The following is a 26,052-nucleotide window of genomic DNA, read 5'->3' as shown; positions in this document are numbered from 1 at the left end:
ATTACTGGGCCTCAACCCCCTGCAACACATCACAAAAATGTAAAGATGACAAATTTCAGCAAAATCAGAAGATCAACATAGAATCGCATTGATTGCCAGCCCTGTGTACATTTTTTATGTGTGTTATGAGTAACATTGTAAAAGTATAATTTAGTCTCTCAAATATTATGTACATTTCTTACAAAATGTACAGCCTAATGAATGGGTTGAGTTTAGTTGTAAACAAAGTTATGCACTCTACCTATTTTTCTGATTCTGTCAGTTTAGGATATGGATTGCTTTGGAAGTAATGGAAGTAAAGTAATGATGTAATGAAAGACACAATGTTAACTATTTTATTATTTTTATAATTTTACTATTTAAAGAAATAAAACTTATGACTATGAATAGCAAAATGAACACTATAAACTACTATATAAACCAGGAAAACATATAGGAGATCTATTTCTAAACTTATTCTAATGTTACATTTTGACAATAAATGTGAAGCTGTAATATACCATATACTGAATTTTAGTGCTGAATTACTGCAAGCTGAATTATAAACATTCATGCTTCTGGATGCTTTTTACATCAGAGCTTGCTATACATTCAACTTTAACAAAAATGGCAGGAAATTTAGTGTCTGAATATATACAGTACTTTAAATCAGAACAGTCATATGTAAAAACAACAGCACATTATACAATACAGTTGGTCGCCATAGTCAAAAGAAAATCAGAAGACAAACTGTTGAATTATGCATTTTATATACATTTTAAAAATGTACTTGAATTATAATTGCAGACAGGATTATTTCTAAACTCATAAATGAAACTGAATTACTGGTATACAGCACTATGATACTGAAACAAACTGCTCTATTCTATGCATTCTGTATAGAAAGTACTCAGTCACATCCAGACCTCTAGTACAAATGTATCTATACATTTGTTTTACAAAGGTAAAACCATTTCTGCAGCATTTTTAAGTGTAAGGTGTGGTTTATACAGCATATTAAAAAACATAAGGGATCATGTAGTGGTTATTCAATCTGAATATACTGAAAAAAACACTGAACTAGTAATTCTGTTAACTTCACACTTTGCATAAGTTATTTTTGCGTGGAGTACAATACCTGCTCTCATTAAGCCAAGTGATTTAATGGCTCCACAAGAGGGAATGCTTTCTAAGTTAGATATCCACTTACGGCAGTAATGCCATGTGTCCCTTCTAAAGTTGAATAAGCCTGATTTCTGATTGATAAGTCAAAGTTACCCTGAACGTTATTTTGTAAAAAAAAAAATTGTATTGCGCATTTAAAAACAATTCCTTTAAAAAAACAGTATTAGAATAAACGCATGTAGTTTTCCTATTTTATGGGCATTAAATATAGCTCATTAGCTGTGCTGTTTATTCTATATGCTTTTTTATGTGCTTTTTTTGTTCATGTTTATCAAGTTTTTATCAAGTTTATCATGTTTATGTGCCATTCATTCTTTAGCCCGCTGTATATTTTAACAGCACTGTACTGATAGCCCTGCACTGAAAATGTATAAAACTATCGGATATTCAGCAGGATAGAAAATAGAGGTTGCATTATAAAATAGACAGAAACAGGTTTATTTTCTTTCTAGGTTAAAGGTCCTATATGTAACTATTAAAACCTCAAGCAATCTGTTTTGAACTGAATTACGCAAACAATATTTGGGGACGCATACCGATATTTAGGTAACTGGCAAAAAGCACTGTTAAGCTACAGACATGGTTAGTGAGAAATGAGAACAAAAATTCCAAAGAAGAAAAAAAAATGGGCTGTATTTGAAGACTTTCTCTTGGTGTTATAAAACATTGATCATTTTCTTGGAAACTGTACAAGAGTACAAAAGTGGGATTAAACAGCAGTGCTTTGGAAGGGATGATGTTTTTACACATTCTTTTCTCATTCAATCTGTTTTTTGTTGGAATAGACAAATAAGAAATGAACTGTGATATATGGAAAAATACTAATAGCCCAAACATGACACAAGATCACATACGATTGTGGTTTAAATCACTGAGGTGAGTAGCAGGTTTGTAAAGCTTCTTACATAATATGGTCATAGTATAAACAAAGTCAGGACCAATATTTACTATTAGATCTCATGTAGCAGACCTACAAAGAAAATGACTTAAATCTGAATACTTTTTTGTATCTTTTTCACAGAAAGGGTTTACCAGGTGATTCTTAAGAAGTAGGGACCTTGGGTTGCTTTACAGTTGGTGTGACTTTGTTTCCTTCATTTTTTTCTGCAATTAAAACTTACAACTAAATCCTTATGAAACCACCACTCTACAGCAAACATACAGTCGAACTGGGATTCATATAAAGAAATGCTTTTAAAAAATGTACAGAATAGTCTACAGTAAAAGGGGGTGTTTCACGATTTTTTTTCAAGACTTTCAATAAATAGCAATCAAAATAAACCAGGACAAACCACACAAAAAATTAAGTCAAATATATAAAATATACCAACAGAACACAGTTAGTTTCTGCAAAACTACAGCTCTTAGAAAAAAGCAAACCTAAATGTACAACATAAAACAGCACGATATTCCACAGCTACATCAGCCAAAAACAAACATTTTGTGTATCATTAACTGATGGATAAAGACTATATGAACTCTGAGTGTAACATGCTTCTTCAATTGTCTGGTGTTTTTGAATTAAACACTTATAGCTTGACCAACTAATACTTTTGTTTAAACATTTGGAACAAGATACCCAGCCATATTGTTGCTGTTGATATGCTGTCTTATTTCAAGAAAAGGATGGATGAGATCCTCGGATTATTTAGATACTAACTACCAAAAGAACTAGACTGGACATATGGCCTCCTGTCATTTTACCGTTTCTGCAAAGAAAGTTAAAAATGTAAGGGTCTACATACATGCATAGTGTCAGGCTAATATAGGCTATGCATCACAAAAAGCAGTGCAATTGTATAGCAGAAACAACAGGCACGTTATTACATCTGTGTCCCTTTGTAACTACTTTACCTGTACAATACAGCATAGCGTAGCATAGCACAGCAGAGGAATAAGGAAACGCAACAACTTTAACCCTCAGTTACATGAGGTTTCAGCATCATTGATTGCTAACAATGATAACAATGGTACAAATTGCTCAGCTTTGTGGTGTTATCAATGTTACTCCAATTTAAAAGGATGCTACCTTCATATAAACATTAATAAGACAGCAAATTGCTACAATATCACTATAACATTAACTATAAGACACTGACCAGCTGTCACAGATCTCGACTTCAAAGCACCGACTCACGTCCCTGATAAAAACATTCTTTGTGCAACTAGATTTTCTCAACAACCACATTCTGCAGTTTGTTTGCTAAATTCTCTCTTCCTTTCACTCTTTTGCTGAATGAAAGTCATGTGGCACAGTTATAATTAAATAGAGAGCCCTTCAAAACAGATAAATATTAGTACTATACAAAGACAGATTTCTATCAGAAATATTAATTGCCTGAGAGTCATTCTGGAAGATTAAGGTTCATGTAATCAAAAGATCATTGCTATAGTGCATCTTTGTAGTTAAGCTGTTGAGACATACATTTGCATAGTTATAAATCATTCAAAATAGTGCTTGAGGGTGTAAAATGTTGCACAAAGGGATATTAAAACTAACAAGGGCAATGGTATGCAATGATATACATATAACAATGGCAATGGTTTTTGTTACTGACAGAAAACACTCTGATTTAAAAGTGAAAACAAAATTCTATAGATCCTCCTTAATTAATTATACAGTGCCTTGAAAAAGTATGCAGCCAATTTTTCACATTTTGTTGCCGCAGATTCTGAATTTGAAATCGATTGATGTTGGATTTTTTGGCACTGTTCCACGCCATGTCAACACAAAGCAAATGGTCCAAAACCTTTCCACAGTTTACTAAAAGTCAAAAACTGAAATGATAACATTCGAAAAGCACGAATGTAATTGCAATTTGTCACCTTAAAAGTCAGCCAATTTGTTGATTCACTCAACCTGTGTAATAAATTAGTGGATCACCTGTTGCCAATTCTTTTGTAAATATAAATATCCCTCTCTGTGTGAGCATGGTAGACTACAGAATGGTAGAGACTCAAAATGAAGAGGAAAGAGCATTTGAAGCAAGTCAGAAAAATAATTATACAGAGGCACAAATCTGGGGAAAGGTACACAACCATTTCCACAGCACTGAACATCCGTCGGAGCTCAGTGTAGTCAACTGTACAGAACTCGAAGAATTTTGAAACTATAGCCACACTGCCTAGATCAGGCCACGCCCCTAAACTTAGTTGCCAGACAAGAAGGGCACTTATCAGAGAACGTACTGCGTTCTAATATTAATAAACTAATATTTTACGAGCTACAAGTTAGTGGCTGTGATGGAAGATAATATACGTGGGTCAACAATGTCCAAAGCATTCCGCAAAAAGGGCCTTTATGGGAGGAAAAAGGCTTGGCTGAAACAAGCCATATCCTTGCCTGCAAAGAGTTTGCAAGACGCCTAGAACTTCTAGTAGAAGACACTGCAGAGATGTGGCAGAAAGTCTTGTGGTCTGATGAGACTAAAGTGGAACTTTTATGGCCCGAATGCTAAACAATATGCATCGTGCAAATCAAACACTGCACACAAGCCAGGTAACACCATCTCCCACCGTGAAGTATGACAGTGGTAGCATCAAGTTGTGGGGAAGCTTTTCAGCAGCAGGGACTGGCAATCTTATCAGGATTGATGGGAGGATGAATGATGCACATTACAGACAAATCCTGGAAAGAAATATGCTACTCTCTGCCAAAAACAAATCAGACTGGGGAGGAAGTTTGTCTTTCAACAGGACAATGATCCAAAGCACAAAGAAGAACACTGGAGTGGCTTAACATGAAGAAATTAGATGTCCGTGAGTGGTCCAGTCAGTCCTTACCTTAATCCCATTGAAAATATGTGCCAAGACTTCAATACTGCTGTCCATCACCTCTCTCCAACTAACCTCACCCAGTTTGAGCAATGTTGCAAGGAGAAATGGGTAAATATTGCTCCACCTCGGTATACAAAGTTAATAGAGACTTATCCAAAAAGACTACTGGCTGTAATAGCTGTCAGAGGTGGTTCAACTAAGTACTGACCAAGAAGGACAAATACTTTTTTAAATAATGACATTTCAGTTTTTAAAATTAATTTATGGTTCAATATTATCTTTCTTTTTTGGGGGGGAATCTGTGAATACGAATGTGTGACTTACAAATAAAAATTCCCATTCTAAAATTTTTTTCCCATTCTCCAGGCTCTGAGATTCTTAAGTGTGAAAAAAGGGATGGGGCTGAATATTTTTTCAAGGCACTGTAAATATAAAATAGAAAATAAATTATTACATGAGTTTTGGGTAGAGGTAGGTTTTACAGAAATTACAGCCATAAGACTTGAATAAATTCCTACCAGCTTTCCACATTTGGACACTACAAGTTTTGCCCATTCTTGTTTGCTAAACTGCTCAAACTCTCTCAGGTTTGATGGGAGCTGTTGGTGAACGGCAATTTTCAATTCCTCTCACAGATTCTTGACTGTATTGGTCGCCCACCACCAAGGTTGGCAGTAGGGGAGGGTTTCTCAGGATGATGTTCACTGTCACGCATACACCACACATAGCGCTTACCATTGAGGTGAAAAAGGCCAATTTTGGTCTCATCAGACCACAGAATCTTCTTCCACTTGTCCTCAGAATCTCCCACATGCCTTTTGGAAAAGTGTAGTCGAGATCTCATCTGAGGTTTTTGTCACTCTCTCATGAAGTACCCAGGAAATTGTGCATGACTGTGTCATGCACATTCTCTCCCATCTCATCCATGAAAGACTGTACTGTAATTTCATTTAGAGTTCTCACAGGCCTCTTGGTGGCCTCCCTCCCTGACACTAAACTGGAAACTCAGTTTTTGAAGACACCCTGTTCTTCACAGTTGTGCCATATTTTCTAGATATGTAATTGCCTTGGAAATTTTCTTATACCCTTCCCAGATCTGTGTTTTTCAAAAACCTGATCCCAGATGTTCTTTCACAGTTAATTTGTCTTCATGATGTAGTTTTTGTTGGGAGCTATGAGACCTCCTAGAGTTAGGTATATGTGTCCTGAACTCTTGTGAAACACCCAAATTGTACAAAGACTCCATTTAACAAATGATGTGACTTCAGAATACATTTGGATGCACCAGAGCCTGTTTTGGTGCGTCAGAGTAAAGGGGGTGAACATTTACATATTTGCTTATTGTTTTCATTTTTACACTATAGAGCGTTTTGTGTCCATCAATGGCAAAATATTCCATATAAAACCATCCAAGGTGATGCATACATATCCATCAAATCCAAGGTGGATGAATAGCCACTGTACATGCAACATCACAAAAATCAAATTATTTTTTACATAATTCAAATGTTAGCAGGAAATAAATGCAGGTATCTTAAGACAAGAATCTAAGGTTCTAAGGTGAGTCAGCAGTACACACTAATGGCGTAGTAAAATCCTCGAGAAGCAGTACTTACTAAAATCCCACTGACAAGGGCCACTTCAAACACAGTGGGCCCCAGGTTGAAGACCAAGGCACTGAGCACGAAGCTGATTCCCCTGGTCCCGCGGTCAATAGCCTTAGACAAGGCCCCGGTCTGTCGGCTCAGGTGGAAACCCAGGTCCAGGTTGTGGAGGTGAAGGAACACGTTCTTGGCTATTCTCCGAATGGAGCTCTGGGCCACCTTTCCAAATACAGCATTCCTCATCTCATTGAAAAGTGCAGCGCAGGCTCTTGACACGCCATCTGGGAATGGAGCAAAAGTGGAAAGTCCCACACATAAGCTTCAGGGTCCAGTATGTAAGCAAAGAGCTGCTAAGTAGTTCATGCTTGTTCTGAGCAATTCTGCACTGAGGTAGTGTTTTAATTATCCCTGTTATACCTGGGGACACAGATGGGAGGAGTATAAATTCCTAAAGGATGGCATGAGCCACACACTTCATAATGCTCTCAGCCTTCTTTAGAAGGTTGCTCTGATTTGCCCCAGTGATTTTGCTACTTCACCAATTTTCCCAATCTATTACAATTAAATGTACTGATGTTTCCAAACCAATGAAATAGGTCTTTCTACCTTCAAGTAACAGATTCCTAAGGAAAAAAGTCTCTGTTGGCCTATGATTTTACCAACTGAGAATTTTTGGAATTAATATGACAATGTTGAAAGTAAGATTATTTCAAGAAAAACAATGTCAAGATTATGCAGGGACCTACACTTACTGCAGGTGATAATACATGCAGCTCTTAAAAATCTCTATGCAACAATAACTGTCCTGAAATTCAGACATAATGAAAAAGCACTTTACTTATGTGTTTACCAAATGCATTATCTTGCAAGAGAAGTATAAAAATAGTACCCAGAATCAAATTATGAGGACTGTAAAACTGTAATGTTTTAATTTAAAAAACTGACAAAATAATAAAATTATAATGCTATAATGCACAAAATAATGCTAGTTGCTTTGTCAAAATCGCTGACATCTCCCCTCTCATTATTTAGCTGGGATGCATGTTTAAAAGTCATAAGGATTTGAATCACCGTTATGTGTACAGTAACAGTACAATTTACAAGAAAACTTCAACCCCTCTGTTAAAGACAGTTCTCAACCTTTACCAGGTGGATGCTGCACATTCGTGGTGGTGGAGGGGAGTCCCCATTACTGTAAACAATTATTATTATTTACAAGGTTTCCCCGTCAATCAATTAACTATTGGATGCCTAATCTCCTTGGGTTAATTAATGACTAACTACCAAATGGACTAAAAGACAGAATGGCATCCTCTCACTTATAATCTTTCTTGTGTTCCCTTGCTCAGGGAACATACGTTGCCTTGCAGAGGATGTTCCTCAATCTCTGCATAGTTTTCTGCACTCTCCAAATGTCTTATTTCTCAAACAATGAGTAATCTCTTTGTCATATTCAAAGGATCTACTGAATTCTTTCAGTATCACTGTGGACTATTTACTTAAGCCTATGGTGCATTTCCTTTTTGACAACTGAACTTTGCTGTGATTTAAGTGTTACCCGAATAGATCAGCTATGTATTTCTCTGCCTTTAATTGTCTAAGTATGTATTATGGGTGACATAGATGCTCTTTTTCATTGTACATTTCCATGAAATATAGACTCAGGATGTTACACATGGCTTTGATTTCAAAGTAGCATTAAAAAGCTTGCTCCACTACATCAATATATTACAAGGATGCCAAATTCATGGAGGGTCTAGTATTTTTCCCCAATTTGAGGTTTCAATTAAACTACTATGTAACTGAGAGCTTGGGTGAACAAAATCCAGAAGAAGGCCAGCCCCCCCAGGAAATGAGTAGCCCACCTTGTTGTGGTATTTGTGTAGGGTGGTTAGCACACTAATTAACCTTCCAAAAGAGAGAGGAGAAAGAGAGAATGTGCAGCCACAGTCTCATGCAGATCAATCCCTCATTTAGACACACCTGCAATAATCTAGAGAAGTAGGAGTTGGCATTTATATTACAGATCTTTCAAATTCCTCTTTGATTTACCCTATTGGATTACATTAATTTGAATACTTCAGCTCTTGACCACAAATAGAGGTACTACTAGTGAGAGATAATAAACCTTGCATCTAAATAAAAATGCTTCGTAGAACGTAAGTCCCACTGTATGCATATTTTGAAAACTTTCTCTATTTGCTTTCACCACACAGAAACATAAAATGAGTTACTGACTGCACAGATGTATCATCTTCATCTTACAAAACAATTCTTACAGCATTACTTCTTAAAGCAGGACATTTTAATTTGTATTTGGAATTTACAAAACGAGGCTGTAGACAAAAGGATAACAAAAGCTATTTAATTTGGTTTGCAAATAAACTGATACATTGTTGTTCAACGAAAAAAAGCTGGACAATTCTCTTGACACAAAGACACAGGTTACCATTAATTACAGAAAAGGATGCATAACCGGTCTTGTATTTATTTGTACACAATTATTTTATTATAATCTCCTTTAGAATTATACTTCTAAGCATTAGCCTTGTGGAGGAGGAAGATGAAAAGAATAGAATTGTGAAGAAAAACTGAGTGAATTTTGACCCTTCAGAGGCCCTTAGATACTCCTCTTAGTTAAGCACAAGTAATCAGTATAGATTAGATGTAATGAACTCAATTTGTCATTAACTGTGCTTATATGTAGTATCGGAAATAGTAGTGTTGTACTATAAGTCTTTTGAATGAAAATGAAATCTTTGTGTCACTATTATACTGATATCCTACAATATCATTGGTTGCCTGGCAACATATCAGAAATTGACAAGCTCAAGGCCTACATAAGTATGGGCAATAACAGGACTGTTTTAAAAATAATACTTATAATTAACTGCATTTAAATAGAGCTGTTGATCCCACAGGATTCCAAAGTGTTGTTCATACAGGAAGGTACCCACTTCATTTACCACTGAGGTGCAGCACCTTGGTTGCAAGCAGTAGCCCCACTGTACTGCAGATCGAGTGGAGAAGTGTTTACTGCTTCACTAATTAAGTGAAGAGGGAACTTAAGATAGGCCAGACGGTGAAACCTAGATTGTAATTTAGGCCAGACACCATGGTTAAAACCTTTAGTTCTTTGAGCAATGCCAATGTCATGATGTTTAATGACCTGGGTTCCCTTGAAAGTCTTCCATCCCAGTATTGATGAGGCCCAGCATCTGTGGTTTAATAATAAGGACATTGATAATACTGCTGTTCATAAATGATTGGAACAATTTGCAGAGCAAAGTGAAACTATCCACCTTTGTATATGAAGGTGTTTCTAATGGCATATTAAATACGTGGTATTAAATGTGTGAGCCAAATGCTTTGGTTTCTGGGAAGGAAATATCATAAGAGCATAGAAAGAGCAAAGCTCTAGGTAATGAAAGCAATATCTTTCTAAAGATCACAGTACAAATTCATATTTCATTTACTGCTATATGTAAGAAAGAATTGGCTTTGTAAAGCTGGTACTGCTCACAATAGAAGAGATAGAGGGGAAAAAAATCTCCAAATCTAATGCAAAGCTTCTCAGCATAAATTTTCTAGGTGACAGGTGACAATCCAATTGAGAATAACCTTGCTGTTAAGTACAAAAGTCAACATTTCTTCAAGAAGAGTGAAATGCAAATCAGACGAGAATAGTCTCAATATACATTTAACTTATTTTTACCCATAAAAGTGTTTGAGTAGATGCTTTTACTTTAAAAAAGATTCACTTTAAACAATGTGTCTACATTATTTGTACAAAATAGGTGTTCATTGGGAGGAGAATACAGAAGTATAGCTGCTATGAAACTCCTGTTTCATCTTTTTCTTTTCCCTCCACAGTTTAATGTTTCCAAGCAGCTACACATGAAGATGTTCAGCCACCTCAAGATTTCTCCTCTGTAAAAGCCTTGGAACTACAATGACTAAAGCAAGTAGAGGCAAGAGCAATACAGAAACGTGCAAAGTAAAATAATTCCCAACAAACTGGAGTTGTAGAAGTTGAGTTGAGTTCCATGGTTTCTTGCTCAAAGTAGAAGGATGTACTAAAAAAAAACTTACAGATGGGGAAGTATAGATTTTTTACAAACCTTCACTGAAAGGACAGAATATCGTACCTCTCTCAAGTGCTTGTTAATATTTCGATTGCTTGTCTGTAGCTCAATACCAGACCCCTCCATCAAAAGAATCATTAAGCATTAAAGGTGCTCTCCAGGCAAACATCTTTTCAAGATGAGAGTATTGATTCAAAATACCGAAACCATGTTCCCCTTGCTCTGTTGTTACTGGTATAGCTGTGTGTGCGAATTGCACATACAGGTAGGAACTGCTATCTTTTAAACTTCCATAGACAAGCCATACTAGCCTGAACTTCACTTATACAATGTTGACATTTTAACCATTACTTTAAAAAATAAAATATATTTTTTTTTAAATGCAGTTCTCCCAATGTCCACTTCTACAGTACAGTGGACTGAAGTGACCACTTCTTAAAACTGCAGTCTTTTTAACAGAACAAGCCTGACGTTGAATTAAAATGTAACAGACAACACAAATTCAGCAGCATTCATAGTCTTTAGCTTTGATTTTGGAAAAAATAATTTACTTTACGGCCAACACAAGCCATGACACACAATGCTACATCACAGTTGCAACAGTAGTGATTACTTTGTACTGTAACCATCTAAACAGTATCTGATTTAATGACTGTACAGTGCACTTCATGAAATTCAATCGCCTGGCATGTGACTGACTTTACTATTAACGTGTCTATGCCTGCATAGAAAGCATATACAATGGGTAAAAACCCAATTTTAACACATTAGTAGAATCATAACATTACATTTATTTTTCTTTGAGCTCATAAATATATCAATTCTGTGGTAGCTAATATCTCACTAATTTGCATTTTTTATTAGAAGAGTACTTTAGAAACACTAATTAGTGGTTTAATCATTGTGATTAGCAGCTGAAAAAAGCTAAACTCTTGATCATCCTGGAAAATGTATGATCGTTTACGAGTTTCTTTTGGCCAATTTAAGGGAAAACATAAAACCCAATGCTGTTTCCTGGTGTCTTCGGGATTACAGAGCAATTTGATCACTGTAGTAATAGATAATGCATATTTTCTCTTGCAATTTAAATTACAAAGTAGCTCCATTTATGTCATCCATTCATTTTCTAACTACTACTTATAATTTCATATCAGTATGTTTTTGGACTGCGGGAGGAAACCAGAGCATCTAGAGAACAAACACAGGGAGAACATACAAACTCCATGCAGTTAGCACCCCACATCCAGAATTGAACCCAGGGCATCAGCGCTGTGAGGCAGCAATGCTATCCGCTGTGCAACAATTTCAGTCCAAGCAGAAGAAAACAAACACTCAGAAAACCGGAAAATCAGAAAACACGGATACAAGACTATGGGAAAGAAATTCCTTGGGTTTAGTAAGATGTCAGGCGTGTGGTTTTAATAATGTGCTGTAATGTGCTATTCAGATAGGAAATAAAAATATGAGATTGACCTTTTTAATGGGAACAAGCCTGGAACAGGAAGGCTGTGTGCAGTACAACAGGAAATGAAGCGGTGTCATACTATGGAGTTCTGTACAGACTACTGTATCCCATATCCCATGGTTAGGAATACCCTACACCAATCCTAGTGCTCTAGGTTCTCAATCCTATTGCTGTAGTAAGATAAATTACTTCAATTTCTAATCTGAGGCCTGTTTTTAAAACTGCTTTCAGCTCTTAAACCTTTTAAGGAGATGCATACTTGGCTCGAATCCTGTCCTAATTAGTCAGTTTCAGTGCTTTCTTCACTCAGCTGAAATATAACCAAACGGACTTGAGTAGAAGGAAAAACACTGACTCACTGTGGGAGTACCTGATCATTTCATTCCCACCTGTGTCTGTTCATCATCAGCGGATCACCTATTAAGAGCCGTTTAGTCAGAAATAAAGGAGAAAATCTTAATTGGCAAGTTGAGGAGAGACTGCATAAAGTTCTTTGTGCTGTAGGTACTGAAAATAATGTACTTTAAATAAGGTACTTGTGAATACCCCACATTTTTTAATATGACTGCAGAAAAAAAGTTTTAACAAGCAACCAGATGAGTAACAGGCACCAATTAGCACTGGGAATTAAGGTCCTAGTAGGAACAAAACCCATCAGGACCAGGGCTCCCCCAGAATGACAGCAATTAATACCTTATTCCGGCTTCACCCTAAACATTACCTGGTCAGAAGTTTGGGAATTTGTTTTATTTTATACTTAAACCAGTAACTCCAATGTAGTTACAAACAATAAATTGGGAATCTGCAGTTTCAATTCAGAAGTAGAGAGTAAGGGAAAAAAATACAAAAGTTAAAAAGAAAATATTCAATACTGAAAACACAGTTTAATGAAAACACAAGGGATTATGAGTTTGCATACGTACATATGCAAGCCCTGCTGGCTGTAGAGTAAATTCAACCTTATTATAACAAATGTACAGTGATGGCAAGCCTTCAACTGCCAATTTAAGGATGAGTGCAGCCATCCAAATACCCGAGAAGAACACAGAGGTATCATAGAAACGTTGCTGCCCTTTCTGCGTGTATTGTCTTCACTGGAAATGCAGAATTGTTAACCTCTCATTAAATGAAGAAAGTTCTGACACTTTCATGCACAGATCATGGATCTTTGCACCTCACTTCACTCTCCCAAGCCAGACAAGCCAGAGAGACACTGATCAGCCTACAAAACAGCAATTTTTTAACTTCATGGTTAAATATATTAAAAATATATTTTATTACAGCTATGAATGGATAGTCTGACCTCCAAAAGCATGAGAGGAAGATGACCTTGTTTCTCTTCTCTATAGAGGTTTAATCAGTTCCAAATCCATTCATGAAGGAGACTTCAGAGACCACCACAAAGGAGCCTGTGAAGATGACTGCAGTGATGTGGCTTTGTTATGTAATTACCATTACTAAGAGAAGCTTTTTCTTTTGTTTTCCAAAATAAGGTTGACAATTGCAAGCAAAACGCTTGCCTTGGGAGAGCTACTGCAAAGCGAAGGTGAATAGCTTTAGGAAAAGGAAAAAAAGCATTTTAATAAATGTTAATGAATGAGTTCTGCTTGAGGCATATTACAAGGGAAAGATGACGGTGAAAATGGACATGAATTTTGCTCCAAGGTGAATTACATCACAATTAGTATTACTAATACTACTAATGATGACAATACATAGGATGGGATCTCAAAAGTAAGTATGGTTCACTAAAATATATACATTTAAAATGTAAAACCTGTCAGGATTAAAGTACTGCTAGTATTAATACTGACACACAACCACAGCATATTGCTACATTTATTCAGTGCCTCACTACTAAGCTTTTAAGCACTATTGCTTACCATTTCAGACTTGGGAACTAAAAACAGAAGTGGTAAAAGACACCCAAGGAAAAGCAGGTTGCTGCTGTAAGTAGCTCTAATTCCTGGACCAGATTTTTCAAAAGCAATGTTTCAGGACATTGACCTGAAAGTATGTGCTTTAGAAAGTGCCATCTTTGAGATGAGATATTAAAGTAAGGTCCTGATTTGCCAAGTTCAGATTAAGAATTACCCACTATGTCCTAATTCCTTTTACACTCTGGCCTCCCAAAAGCCCTCCATCAATCATATTGGTGAAGCACTTTCTCCTTTCTCCAACTGATGTGCTGTGTGATGGAACTGCTGGTTTGCCCCCAAAGTCCAATGATGTACTGTCAGATTAACTGGCTTCTGGGAGTGTGTGCATTGTACCTTGCAATGGACTGGCGTCACATCCAAGGTGTACCTGTCTTGTACCTACTGCTTGCCAAGACAGGCTCAAACTCTGCCATGACCTTAATTGGATGAAGTGGTTAGATAATGGATGGATGGATGAAGTTATTGGAGCAGAATGATGTATGCTACACTGCAGAGGTGGATGAATACATGCTTCCTATATGTGAAACAGTTTGGGATCCATTAGGATGAAAAGAACTATGGAAATGCAAGCTATCATTAGAAATTACTACATTTAAGTAGTTGCAATTTATTTGTAATTAAAATATACATAAATGGGAAGTAAGCTGCCACATTTACATCCTTCAGTCACTCTGATATAACCTTGCAGTGCTACTGTATAGATTTTGAAAAGTAATACTGGGAGATAATTGTATTCAAACTCCCTTATATCATAGTAAAATTGTTTCTTATGCATCACAAAAAAAACTTTAAATCAACTGTTTATACAACCTGAGATCTACAATTTTTAGAAAAGGGATATGTACCATTTCCTTATGTTCTCTGCAAGAGCCAGACATAGTACCAATTAATTCTGCACTTTCACACACAGGACTTAAATGGTCTCATTAAAATGTGAGGCTGGAGGGAAAATGAAGGGCAAACCTCATTCCTTGGGAGAATAACTAAAATGAATTTATGATGCATTTTTTTTCTGTGTTACAGCAGGAACATATATCTAAACAAGGGCAGGAAAAGGTTTTATCTTCATTTATGTATAAATTGTACCCACAGCTCACTTGCACCTTTTTGAAAGTGTGCTTGTTATCAGCAAAAAGAAGACCACAGGCGTGAATACAAACCGGACCAGATGCTGTTCCTCTGAGACTTAAACAGCACTGGCAATATAATTTACCCTACTCCGCAAGTAAGAGCTAATAAACAAAATATAGGCTAGCACGAGTCCCAAATTGTTTAACACACTAGACAGACTTCATTTAGAAAACTGTGCACAATTTTATTCACCATGTTATAAAAAGACATTGCTGATCTGGAATCCATCAAGATGAGAGCAAGCCCTACATTACGGGGCTTGAATACTACACTGGTGGGCTGAAGGGACTGAATCATTTTAATCTTGAACAGAGAACACTTCGAGGGGACCTGATACATGTGCTCAGAAACCTCAAATGCACTAACAGCCAAATCGCAGCTGATTTCTTAATAACGAACACTGAAACATGAACCGGAGGATATAACTGGACACTACATGGAAGTGCAGTTAAACTGAGAACAGGAAGTACAAGTTTGCCTAAAGGTTTGTGGGAGTGCTCCACAATCTACCCAGCTATGCGGTTGAAGCCAAAACCCTGTTTTCTTTCAAGAAACAGCTGCATGAGCTCCTCAGATCAATTAACAACTACTAAAAGGACTAGATGGGCTGAATGGCCCCCTCTCATTTGTAACCATTCTTATGCATGTAAAAACAAGGCATTATACTTCTCCACAATATGTTCTCCATAAAAGCCTTCTAAAAAACGTTCATTTTTCTCTCCATTCTCTTTATGTCTTATAGAAAATATATATTTTATAATATACATTATATATATCTCACTCCACTGGTGGACACTTTGGTACCTTGCTAAAGAACAATTAAAAAGGCAACAAGACAAGTGGACTGATATTGCACAAACTGCCTAAGAAAAACATGCTATGACCTAGGAGGAAAAAAAAATAATAATTGTACACTGTTCTTGTGGAGGACATCAAAGTACCACAGAAATATGGTACACAAGTGAAGCCATCTTAAAAAAGGAGGGAGACTTCCAAGTGGAAAAGGTTTAGTATGGATAGAAAAATCAGTCATATTCAAACTGCAGCTTATTAAAATGTTTATTTTTTCAGATCTAGCTCCTTGCAGTCAAATTGTCCTAAAGTCCCATTAATATTGTCAAGAATGTGGGAAAACACCCTTTGGGGAAACAGCATTAAGGTAAAATGATCACTTTCACGGCCTTATATCATTTTTTCTTTCCATCTTTCTTCGATTTCACTAAATAGATGCATTTGTTTAGCATCGATGAATAAAGTCAATGCCAAACACTGCACGAACAGCAGGCACTCCCATACTGTGAAGCCCTGGTGCAGACTCGCAGAAGGATTTACACTTAGTGTGACTGAAAAATGCCCAGTGCCACTCCCCTAATCCTGCTTAGCTTCATCACAAAGAATTTCAATCAGGCATGTGAACAATTAGCTACCTCCATATGTCTGTTTTAATAATCCATTGTCCAAATTCCCAATTCTCTGCAGGGGTCTCCCCCGAAATTTTCAATTAAAGTGATGCTGTCGCTGGGGAAGGGTTAGGAGTTGCCATTTCTGCATAATATATTGCATAATATATATTGGATTTGAAATGTAATCCACAGTTTTCAGTCTACTTTGCTCAACGGTATAGCCCTTGTACCACCCCAGGGGACAATGTGCATGGCTCGGCAGCAAAGATGCTTGCTTAGAACACAGGCTGAGCCCTGTGGTATGTGTTGCATTTCATGCCATGTTAGCCAACTGTAACCAGGATTACCAAGTAACTATATACAACTAAATGTTGCAGGGGTTAGGAAGGGATCGGACATTTGGCTTTACAGGGACTCCTAGGACACGTCAGACAACTGCATAGTAACTGTGACATGAGTTTGTCTGTGGACATTCCTATACAGCACTATAGAGCTGTTTAACTATGTTAAAAATAACAAGTATGGATGTTAATGGAGCCTATCCATAGGTTCTTACTTTCCTCGTGCATTATAGGTATAAAGTTAGTTAGAAATGACTGGTTATTCCAGAATAAGTGGGTATAACATCAAAAATATCACTGGCCATATTTTCACAAAGCCACTGTGGCAGATTTCCGCATTAAGTTTCAGACTGATTCAGTGCTTAGAGAGGGTATTATAACACATTACCAATACAATTAGTTCTATTGTTTGAGCTCTGATGGTAATTTTACTTAAATTTCATCAATTTGCTTTCAAAGCAATTTATTATCTTCTCAGAAGGTGTGGAGGAAGAGACAAAGTACTGAATGACCTAATAAATTATTGTTCAGATCACTAAACTTGAAGTGTAGATACAGTCTGTGCTATTTTTTCCAGGAGCCTAGGTGACATGACATGTGCAGGAGTTAAATAAGAAAGCATGAAAAGGGTTCAGTTTTATTACAGTTTATAAAACCTTCCACTACATACACATCAGATTCTCAGGAAGTAGTTTCAGAGAGCAGCTTACAGAAAATCACTTGACTGCCTTCAGTCAATGCAGTCTTTTATTTGTTCAAGGAAATATAAATGCACTTGTGCCAGCCAGGCTTCACAGCACTATGTACAAGATATTGTGGGTTGTATGATATTGAAAAAACAAAGACGAGATAACCAAAGAGACATATAAAGATGCAAAACACAGTGATTCATACAGGCTTCTTAACTCTTAAAAGAATGCAACTTTTGGCAGGTAAACAGCTTGCCACTGCCGTGCCCTAGTCGAATCTCCACGACAGCCAAAAACTCGATTTGCAACAAGGAACAAAAAGACGTTAAAGATCGGCATTAAAATTAATCTCTGCATAAAGGTCAGATGCTACATAATACACGGTAGCCTTCCAAAAAAAGTCAACACCTGCCAAGAGATAAGAGAATCGTACTCACAGCCAATCAGGACAGTTGTTGCCATGGTTGCAACGGTACTTGGCGCGTCACTCAGGTTCAGCATGTTTCCCGACATCTGGTTGAGGTTGTCTACTGCATATTTAAACATGAAGGGAACCACGATGTTCATCATCTGAAAAAAATAGAAGCATTTCCATTTCACCATTATCATGCAAGGCCTGGAAATCTGAGAAATGACCTCCTCCCGTAACAGGTGGTCAATAACCACAAACACCTGAACCCCAAGTCTTGCCCCTGACAACTAAAATAAGCAAAGGAGAAATTGAAAAGCCTGTGTGGGATTTTTCTGCTTTCAGAAGTCCTTGTATTATCTAACCAACAGGCATTTTGATGCACAGCTTGCTCTGGAAATAAAGCAGTTTGATCCATTTTCAGCTGCAGGCTTCAGTATAAATTATACCAATGAAGCAGAAAAGAATATCAAGTTTTTTTTTCACACCACTTGTCTAAAATTTACTCAAAACAAGGGGATAAGCAAGATCTCTTCAGCACCTTGTATTGCTGTATCTACAAGAGCCTGCAGTCTTTTACATATTAAATAGCTACTATGTAATGGAAGTCTTTACTTCTGTTCCTGCATGCATAATTTTAGGTGAATGTTAGCTTAGATCACCTTGCTGCGAAAGACTTCACATTTATATGATCAGCACTGCTCCTAAAGTGTCCCTAAGGTGAATAACTGAGTTAACAGTAAGAATGCAACTGACTTCGTTTAAGAAATAATAATAAACTCCTGTATCTGAGTATTCCTGAATTTTACAAAGACTGTGTGAAGCACAAACACCCCACTGGGCACCGATTATTTTAGTAAACCTTTTACAATATAATACAGCACTTTAGCAATTTGAGAGTATAGAGTTTTTCTAAGTGACAACAATAATTTACCACTGGAGAATGGAACAGTAATACTCATTTATGGAACAATGCAGACTATGTATAAACTAAGGGCAGTTTGAGGGATGTTAACTGTCAGTTTGGATTTTGTCCCTTATTTCACCAAGCATACTGCAGACCTTTAGCATTTGTATTTCATTTTCTCGCCTCTTCCTTTGAGGCAGGAACAGCCTACAAACAGCATTTGGACTATACACTCAGTGAACACAAAACTAATTCTTCAATTACTGGAGTAGTTGTCTGGAACACAAAATAAAACATTAAATAATCTTACTTGCAAAAGCTGCCTGAATCTCTTATCTTTACAACAAAACAAGGTGTTCCATGCCAGACTTGTCCACTGTTCCTAAATAGGAAATTCACTTGTGATAAGCGCCTTCACAAGAGAGCAAGCTTGTTTGTTGGCACGGCACCTCATAAATTCAAAGCCAAAGAACACACCGTGAGAGTCCTTTAATCTCGTTGGCTGAAGTGAACACTGCATGATGAACAGAAACTGCAGTCTTCAATACCAGAATCAACTTTTAAAATGTGGCCAAGCAGTAAAAATAACTATTATTTTGCCTCAAAGCGCGTTTCCCATGATTGGCAGGCAAATTTTTCAATGTTGATTTCTGGCTGTGAGGTTGTAATGTAATGGCTCACCTTAAGGAAACAAAAAGTGGAACACCTGATTTTAAAAAATGTTTCCTGGCACCTGTGCAATATAATAGCTTGCAACAATGGTGGTCATATGAGAACTGTTCATACACGTATACCCGAGGCCTTTTCTAGTCTTTGCAGAATTCGTTCATATTCATCCTTCTGGGTTAAAGGCAATTACTATTTTTGCACCAGCTGCCGTCAGCATAATTCACACCCAAGGTATTACAATCCTATAGGTATTTAATTTGTTCCAATTGTTAGTACCAATGTATCCAGCATTGCTACTTTTTACTAACACTACTGCATTTACAATGCACAGAAAATTGAAAACACTTGGTGCTAGGATTTTTTTTCTGCTCAGTTTGATTTTTAAAATTCCTTTAGCCAGAGGCGGCTGTATAAATTAAGAAGGAAATGCTGGATTTTATTGGCTCTTCTGTGCTAATAGTCTGTACATACCACTTGCGCTCAGTCTGCTTGCCTGACCTGTAGCATTGTAAGTTGACTTGACAGCAAAGTTAAAGAATGAAAGATCACTGTAATCTTGACAGTGTTCATCAGGGCTGGGTACAAAGAGTCTGCTGCTAGTACATTTTGACAGTGACATTATACTTTCTTCTAGAATCAGCATTAAGAACAGCAGTGCGTGCATTAAAAAAAATTGATAAAGGATTTTGTAGTACCACAGAAAACCAATGACATGAACAGTGCTACAGCAAATACATCACACTTTAAAGATGACCATTTCGAATGAGGGTGCCATCCCCAAAACAAAAAAGCAGCATCAGCTCCTGACAAGATAACGTTCCCATTATATCTGTTATTACTACTTGGTGAAGTCTACTTTCCATGTGGTTTCATAAAAATTTTTGGCTAAATGGTTTGACATTGAAGGTGCTTTATTACAAAGAAATGTGCTAATGCTTTTGGTATTAACCACATTACTAAAAACAAGGAACTCCATTGCTTTTCACGCCTTTTAGAATGTTTATTTTGTATATTTATTTGATATATTCTGAATCTGTATGTTGTACTTTCATATAAGATTTCTAAACTGTTTCATTTAAAAATATGGAGCATTAAAATACAGACCGCTTCAGGGCCTCATGTTGATACCACAATGTGAAACAGCCACACTTTCATTTTCTAACCGCTTTATCCCATTAGGGTTATCGAAGAGGCAAAGCCTATCCTGGAAAGCAACATGCACATGGTAGGAAACACCCTGAACTGAATGCCAGTCCATTGCAGGGTACAGTGCCTTGCGAAAGTATTCGGCCCCCTTGAACTTTTCAACCTTTTGCCACATTTCAGGCTTCAAACATAAAGATATAAATTTTTTATTTTATGTGAAGAATCACCAACAAGTGGGACACAATTGTGAAGTGGAACGAAATCTATTGGATTTTTGAAACTTTTTTAACTAATAAAAAAATGAAAAGTGGGGCGTGCAAAATTATTCGGCCCCCTTGCGTTAATACTTTGTAGAGCCACCTTTTGCTGCGATTACAGCTGCAAGTCGCTTGGGGTATGTCTCTATCAGTTTTGCACATCGAGAGACTGAAATTCTTGCCCATTCTTCCTTGCAAAACAGCTCGAGCTCAGTGAGGTTGGATGGAGAGCGTTTGTGAACAGCAGTTTTCAGCTCTTTCCACAGATTCGCGATTGGATTCAGGTCTGGACTTTGACTTGGCCATTCAAACACCTGGATACGTTTATTTGTGAACCATTCCTTTGTAGATTTTGCTGTATGTTTGGGATCATTGTCTTGTTGGAAGATAAATCTCCGTCCCAGTTTCAGGTCTTTTGCAGACTCCAACAGGTTTTCATCCAGAATGGTCCTGTATTTGGCTGCATCCATCTTCCCCTCAATTTTAACCATCTTCCCTGTCCCTGCTGAAGAAAAGCAGGCCCAAACCATGATGCTGCCACCACCATGTTTGACAGTGGGGATGGTGTGTTGAGGGTGATGAGCTGTGTTGCTTTTACGCCAAACATATCGTTTTGCATTGTGGCCAAAAAGTTCGATTTTGGTTTCATCTGACCAGAGCACCTTCTTCCACATGTTTGGGGTGTCTCCCAGGTGGCTTGTGGCAAACTTTAGACGAGACTTTTTATGGATATCTTTGAGAAATGGCTTTCTTCTTGCCACTCTTCCATAAAGGCCAGATTTGTGCAGTGTAAGACTGATTGTTGTCCTATGGACAGACTCTCCCACCTCAGCTGTAGTTCTCTGCAGTTCATCCAGAGTGATCATGGGCCTCTTGGCTGCATCTCTGATCAGTCTTCTCCTTGTCTGAGCTGAAAGTTTAGAGGGACGGCCAGGTCTTGGTAGATTTGCAGTGGTCTGATACTCCTTCCATTTCAAGATGATCGCTTGCACAGTGCTCCTTGGGATGTTTGAAGCTTGGGAAATCTTTTTGTATCCAAATCCGGCTTTAAACTTCTCCACAACAGTATTACGGACCTGCCTGGTGTGTTCCTTGGTCTTCATGATGCTCTCTGCGCTTTCAACAGAACCTTGAGACTATCACAGAGCAGGTGCATTTATACAGAGACTTGATTACACACAGGTGGATTCTATTTATCACCATCAGTCATTTAGGACAACATTGGATCATTCAGAGATCCTCGCTGAACTTCTGGAGTGAGTTTGCTGCACTGAAAGTAAAGGGGCCGAATAATTTTGCACGCCCCACTTTTCATTTTTTTATTAGTTAAAAAAGTTTCAAAAATCCAATAGATTTCGTTCCACTTCACAATTGTGTCCCACTTGTTGGTGATTCTTCACATAAAATAAAAAATTTATATCTTTATGTTTGAAGCCTGAAATGTGGCAAAAGGTTGAAAAGTTCAAGGGGGCCGAATACTTTCGCAAGGCACTGTACATACCCAGACTGACACACATACTCACTCGCACCAGAGTCAATTTCCCCAAAAGGGAATTAATCGATCATTATGTCTTTGGACTGTGGGAGGGAAGTTGAGCAGCCAAAGGAAACCTATATGTACATGGTTAGAAATTCCATGGAGATAGCACACTGCGTCTGGAATTCAACCCAAGGCCCCCGTGTTGTGAGACAGCAATGCTAACCACTGTACTGCCCAGTGGAAAACAGAAAAATAAAAAATATCTTAAGATCAACACTTAAATTACCATAACCCGCACTCCAATGAATATTTTTTACTGGCTCTGAAAGGTAAAAGGTGTTTTATCACCTCAAAGGGCCTCAACGTACAAACTATGAAACAACCTTGTAGGAACTTCAGTTTTAAATTCATTTGATTTTTATGGCACAGTATTTCAAATAATTACTTAAAAGTAAGCATAAATCACATTTTGAAAAGGGATTTTCCTGTAAGAATCTTTGAATTTATAAAACACTATAAATTGATGATACATAATTGAAGAAAATCTGTGAATATGAGAAGAGAAAAAAACTCTCCTGAAGTTCTCTTTAATCAAACTGCAACTGCATCAAACTGTTAAGTCATTCTTATGTTTGTAATTCACACCCTATGTTAATAACGTTGGCTAGACACTTGCAAATAATTTAAGATGAAAATGTGTCCCTCCTAATGAAAATATTCGCTACAGTGTCATAGAAATGAATTCAGACCCTGAAATCCACATTTTGTTTCTTTAATGCTTGTAGTCCTGATACTTTGAAATACACACAAATAAAAAATTAAACAGATAACATGAAAGACAAATGTAAGTTATGAATGTGTAAGTATTCAAACCTTTTGCTGTGGCAATCCTAATCTAGGAGTAAATAATTACCTTAATGGACCACACAATTAGCTGAGTGACCTTATAGTGGTTCATATGATTTCAGAATGATTCAGAAGATTCAACCAGTCTAAGAAGTAGTTAGGTCACTGAAAAGCACAGATTGGAAGAAGGTCCTAAAAATATTTCTCTAGTCCATGAATATCCCTGTGAGCACAGTCTATTGAATTGTCAAGAAATGGAAGGTGCCTTGTACCACCCAAAAACTGTTTAAATCAGACTCTCTCCAAACTGAGCAGCCCAGAAACAGGCAAGGGTTTTTACTGAGCTGCGTTTGACAAAAATTAAAGAGCTACAGAGATCAAAGAATGAGATGGGAGAAAATGTCCGTGAGTCAATAATAAAAAAGGTTACAAAGGAGGACATTTAGCCCCTCTAGCCCATTTCGTATTCAGTAATTAACTGATCCAAGGATTAGTGAATGAAACCAAAGTACTCGTTTCAGCCAATTAGTGGCATAATTTCCCAAAATGGGACACCACAGGAAGGGTCTGAACACTCTTCAAGGCATTGCAGTTTTGAATGAACCAAGTGTCTTTAGTTACCTGGTGACACACAGAAACCTCATTAGTAATCCCATCAGGTTTTCATGCTTAGGGTAATTAATGCGTGTAATCCTGTCATCAGTTACTGAGAATAATAAATTGGCAGCAATTTTTTTATCCGCATTTGTCATCTTATCACTGCCAATACTGTTAGGATGTTCACAGCATTTCAGGATTTCTTTTACTCGGAAAAGAGGAAGGTTCCCAGATTGCATCCACTTGGTTTTCAGCAATTCAACTGAATACCTAGATGAAGAATTTTCAATGATAGTTGTAGCATTGAATGACCATAAATATCAGTAGCTCTTGACAACAGTTCAAGCCATTGCTCTACTGGGCAATTTGCCAACAGGCAATAAGGAAAGAATGACTATTACCAAGTCCACAGCCATCTTTGGAGTATAAAATTCTGAAACAAAATAGAAAAGCAACTGTTTATAGTCACCAAAATAATTGTACATATTCTATGCTTTTGCACAGCACCTTGGGATAGTTTTTCAAGAAAAAAAGCTATACAAACCACTATATGATGAGCTCAAAAAACATTTGGAGCAGCCGAACTCAAAACAAAACTCAATGCTACTTTGTGTTAGCTTTAAACTTAATAATTCATTCACGTAGTTTTGGTTGCTTGTTAGTACAGATCCAAAGCTCTTAATCAAATACGATGGAGATACTTCTAGAACTTGTACAGTACAGTATGTTTAGAGTGAGCGTAGCTCTCCATGAAACACGCTATACAGACATTAAAGGAGTGTTTCTCAACCGTTTAAGATTGCTAGGACTGGCTTGGTAGCTGCATAAAATGTCCAGTGCTCTTCCAAACATTGTTTTATTTTTTGTTAGATTGTAGGAAGGAACAAGGCCAACTACTGATCTACTAATATCACTGAACAAGCAACAACCTGGATTTCCTTAAAGGTCTCACATTCCAATGCTGACCAGGCGTTGCCTTGCTCAGCTTCCAAGATCTGAAGAGTCCAGGCTGAGAGGTGGTAAAGTTGCTGTCACTAGACACTGACATTGACCACATTGTGTGCTTTACATTTCACTGCATCTAGCTTCCCAGGTGTCCTCTATTGAACAACACACAATACATTAAGCAGTCTTTTACTTTAAGCAATGCAGGTTAACATGATTATAACAACAATAATATTAAAAACTACCAAGCAACCACCAACAGTATCCACCTAGTCCTCTTTATTCTCAAGGGATAAGGTCCTGAATTTTCTGTGGATAATGAAAAAAGCATATACTACGGAAAAGCTCTCCTACACCACAGAAAACATGGGTATGCCTAATATACCTTGCAAATCAACACAATTGTAAAATAACCTTGCAGAAAATACAGTACTGAATGAGATCAAACTGTGAAAACTATTAGTCAGATTCGGTATTCATCTGCTGTGAAGGACAACCCCAATGAGCAGATTTTTCCTCTTACAAGCTGGGCTCTCGTAAAGCATTGCCAAGATTCTTCTTTTCTCACAGCTTCTTTACTTTAGAAATGTCAATCCTGATAGAAGTTTAGTCAGAGAACTGAATAATTCAGCCCTGAATGTATCTGGAGCATAAACGGATACGAAAGTGATTTTTCCCCATACATACTCCCCATCACCCACCTTATCAATAACTAAACTGCGAGTTGCAGCATAGTAGAATCAGTGATCCCCTTGATTTATGCAAGAAGGAGGAAGCAGCTACATCATAATTTACTAGCAAGTCTTGAGGTACAGTGCAATCCGTAAATATTTGGACAGTGACACAATTTTTGTTGTTTTGGCTATGTACTCCAGCACACTGGATTCGAAATGAAACAATGACTAGTTAGACGTTAAGGGCCAGAATTAATTTGAAGGCATTTACATCTATATGATGGAAAGAGGAAACTGTGGAGAAAAAAAAGGAACTGCTCATGATCCAAAGCACACCACTTCATCTGTGAAACATGGTGAAGGTAGTGTCATGGCTTGGGTATGTATGGATGCCACTGGAACAGGCTCACTTGTCTTTATTGATGATGTGACTGTAGATGGCAGCAGCAGGATGAATTCTGAAGTGTACAGAAGCATCTTATCTGCTCGGATCCAACCAAATGCCTCAAAACTCACTGGACGA

The 26,052-nt window shown here is 37.3% G+C and overlaps 1 protein-coding gene across 1 annotated transcript in view; it reads right to left on the bottom strand.

Annotated features, from left to right (window-relative positions):
• Positions 1-26,052, bottom strand: part of abcb7 (ATP binding cassette subfamily B member 7) — a 73,833-nt gene that overhangs the window by 27,943 nt on the left and 19,838 nt on the right. The window contains exons 5-6 of the mRNA XM_088925752.1: positions 18,037-18,169; positions 6,558-6,826 (exon numbers count right to left, since the gene is read on the bottom strand). Of these exons, the coding sequence (XP_088781878.1) occupies positions 6,558-6,826; positions 18,037-18,169 (402 nt within the window). The remainder of the gene's footprint in view (positions 1-6,557; positions 6,827-18,036; positions 18,170-26,052) is intronic.

The sequence above is a fragment of the Atractosteus spatula genome, chromosome 9 (genome assembly GCF_055471065.1).
Source record: "Atractosteus spatula isolate fAtrSpa1 chromosome 9, fAtrSpa1.hap1, whole genome shotgun sequence".
NCBI lineage: Eukaryota > Metazoa > Chordata > Actinopteri > Semionotiformes > Lepisosteidae > Atractosteus > Atractosteus spatula.
The sequence above is the reverse complement of the archived record's forward strand: the minus strand, read 5'-3'. Positions and strand labels throughout refer to the sequence as shown.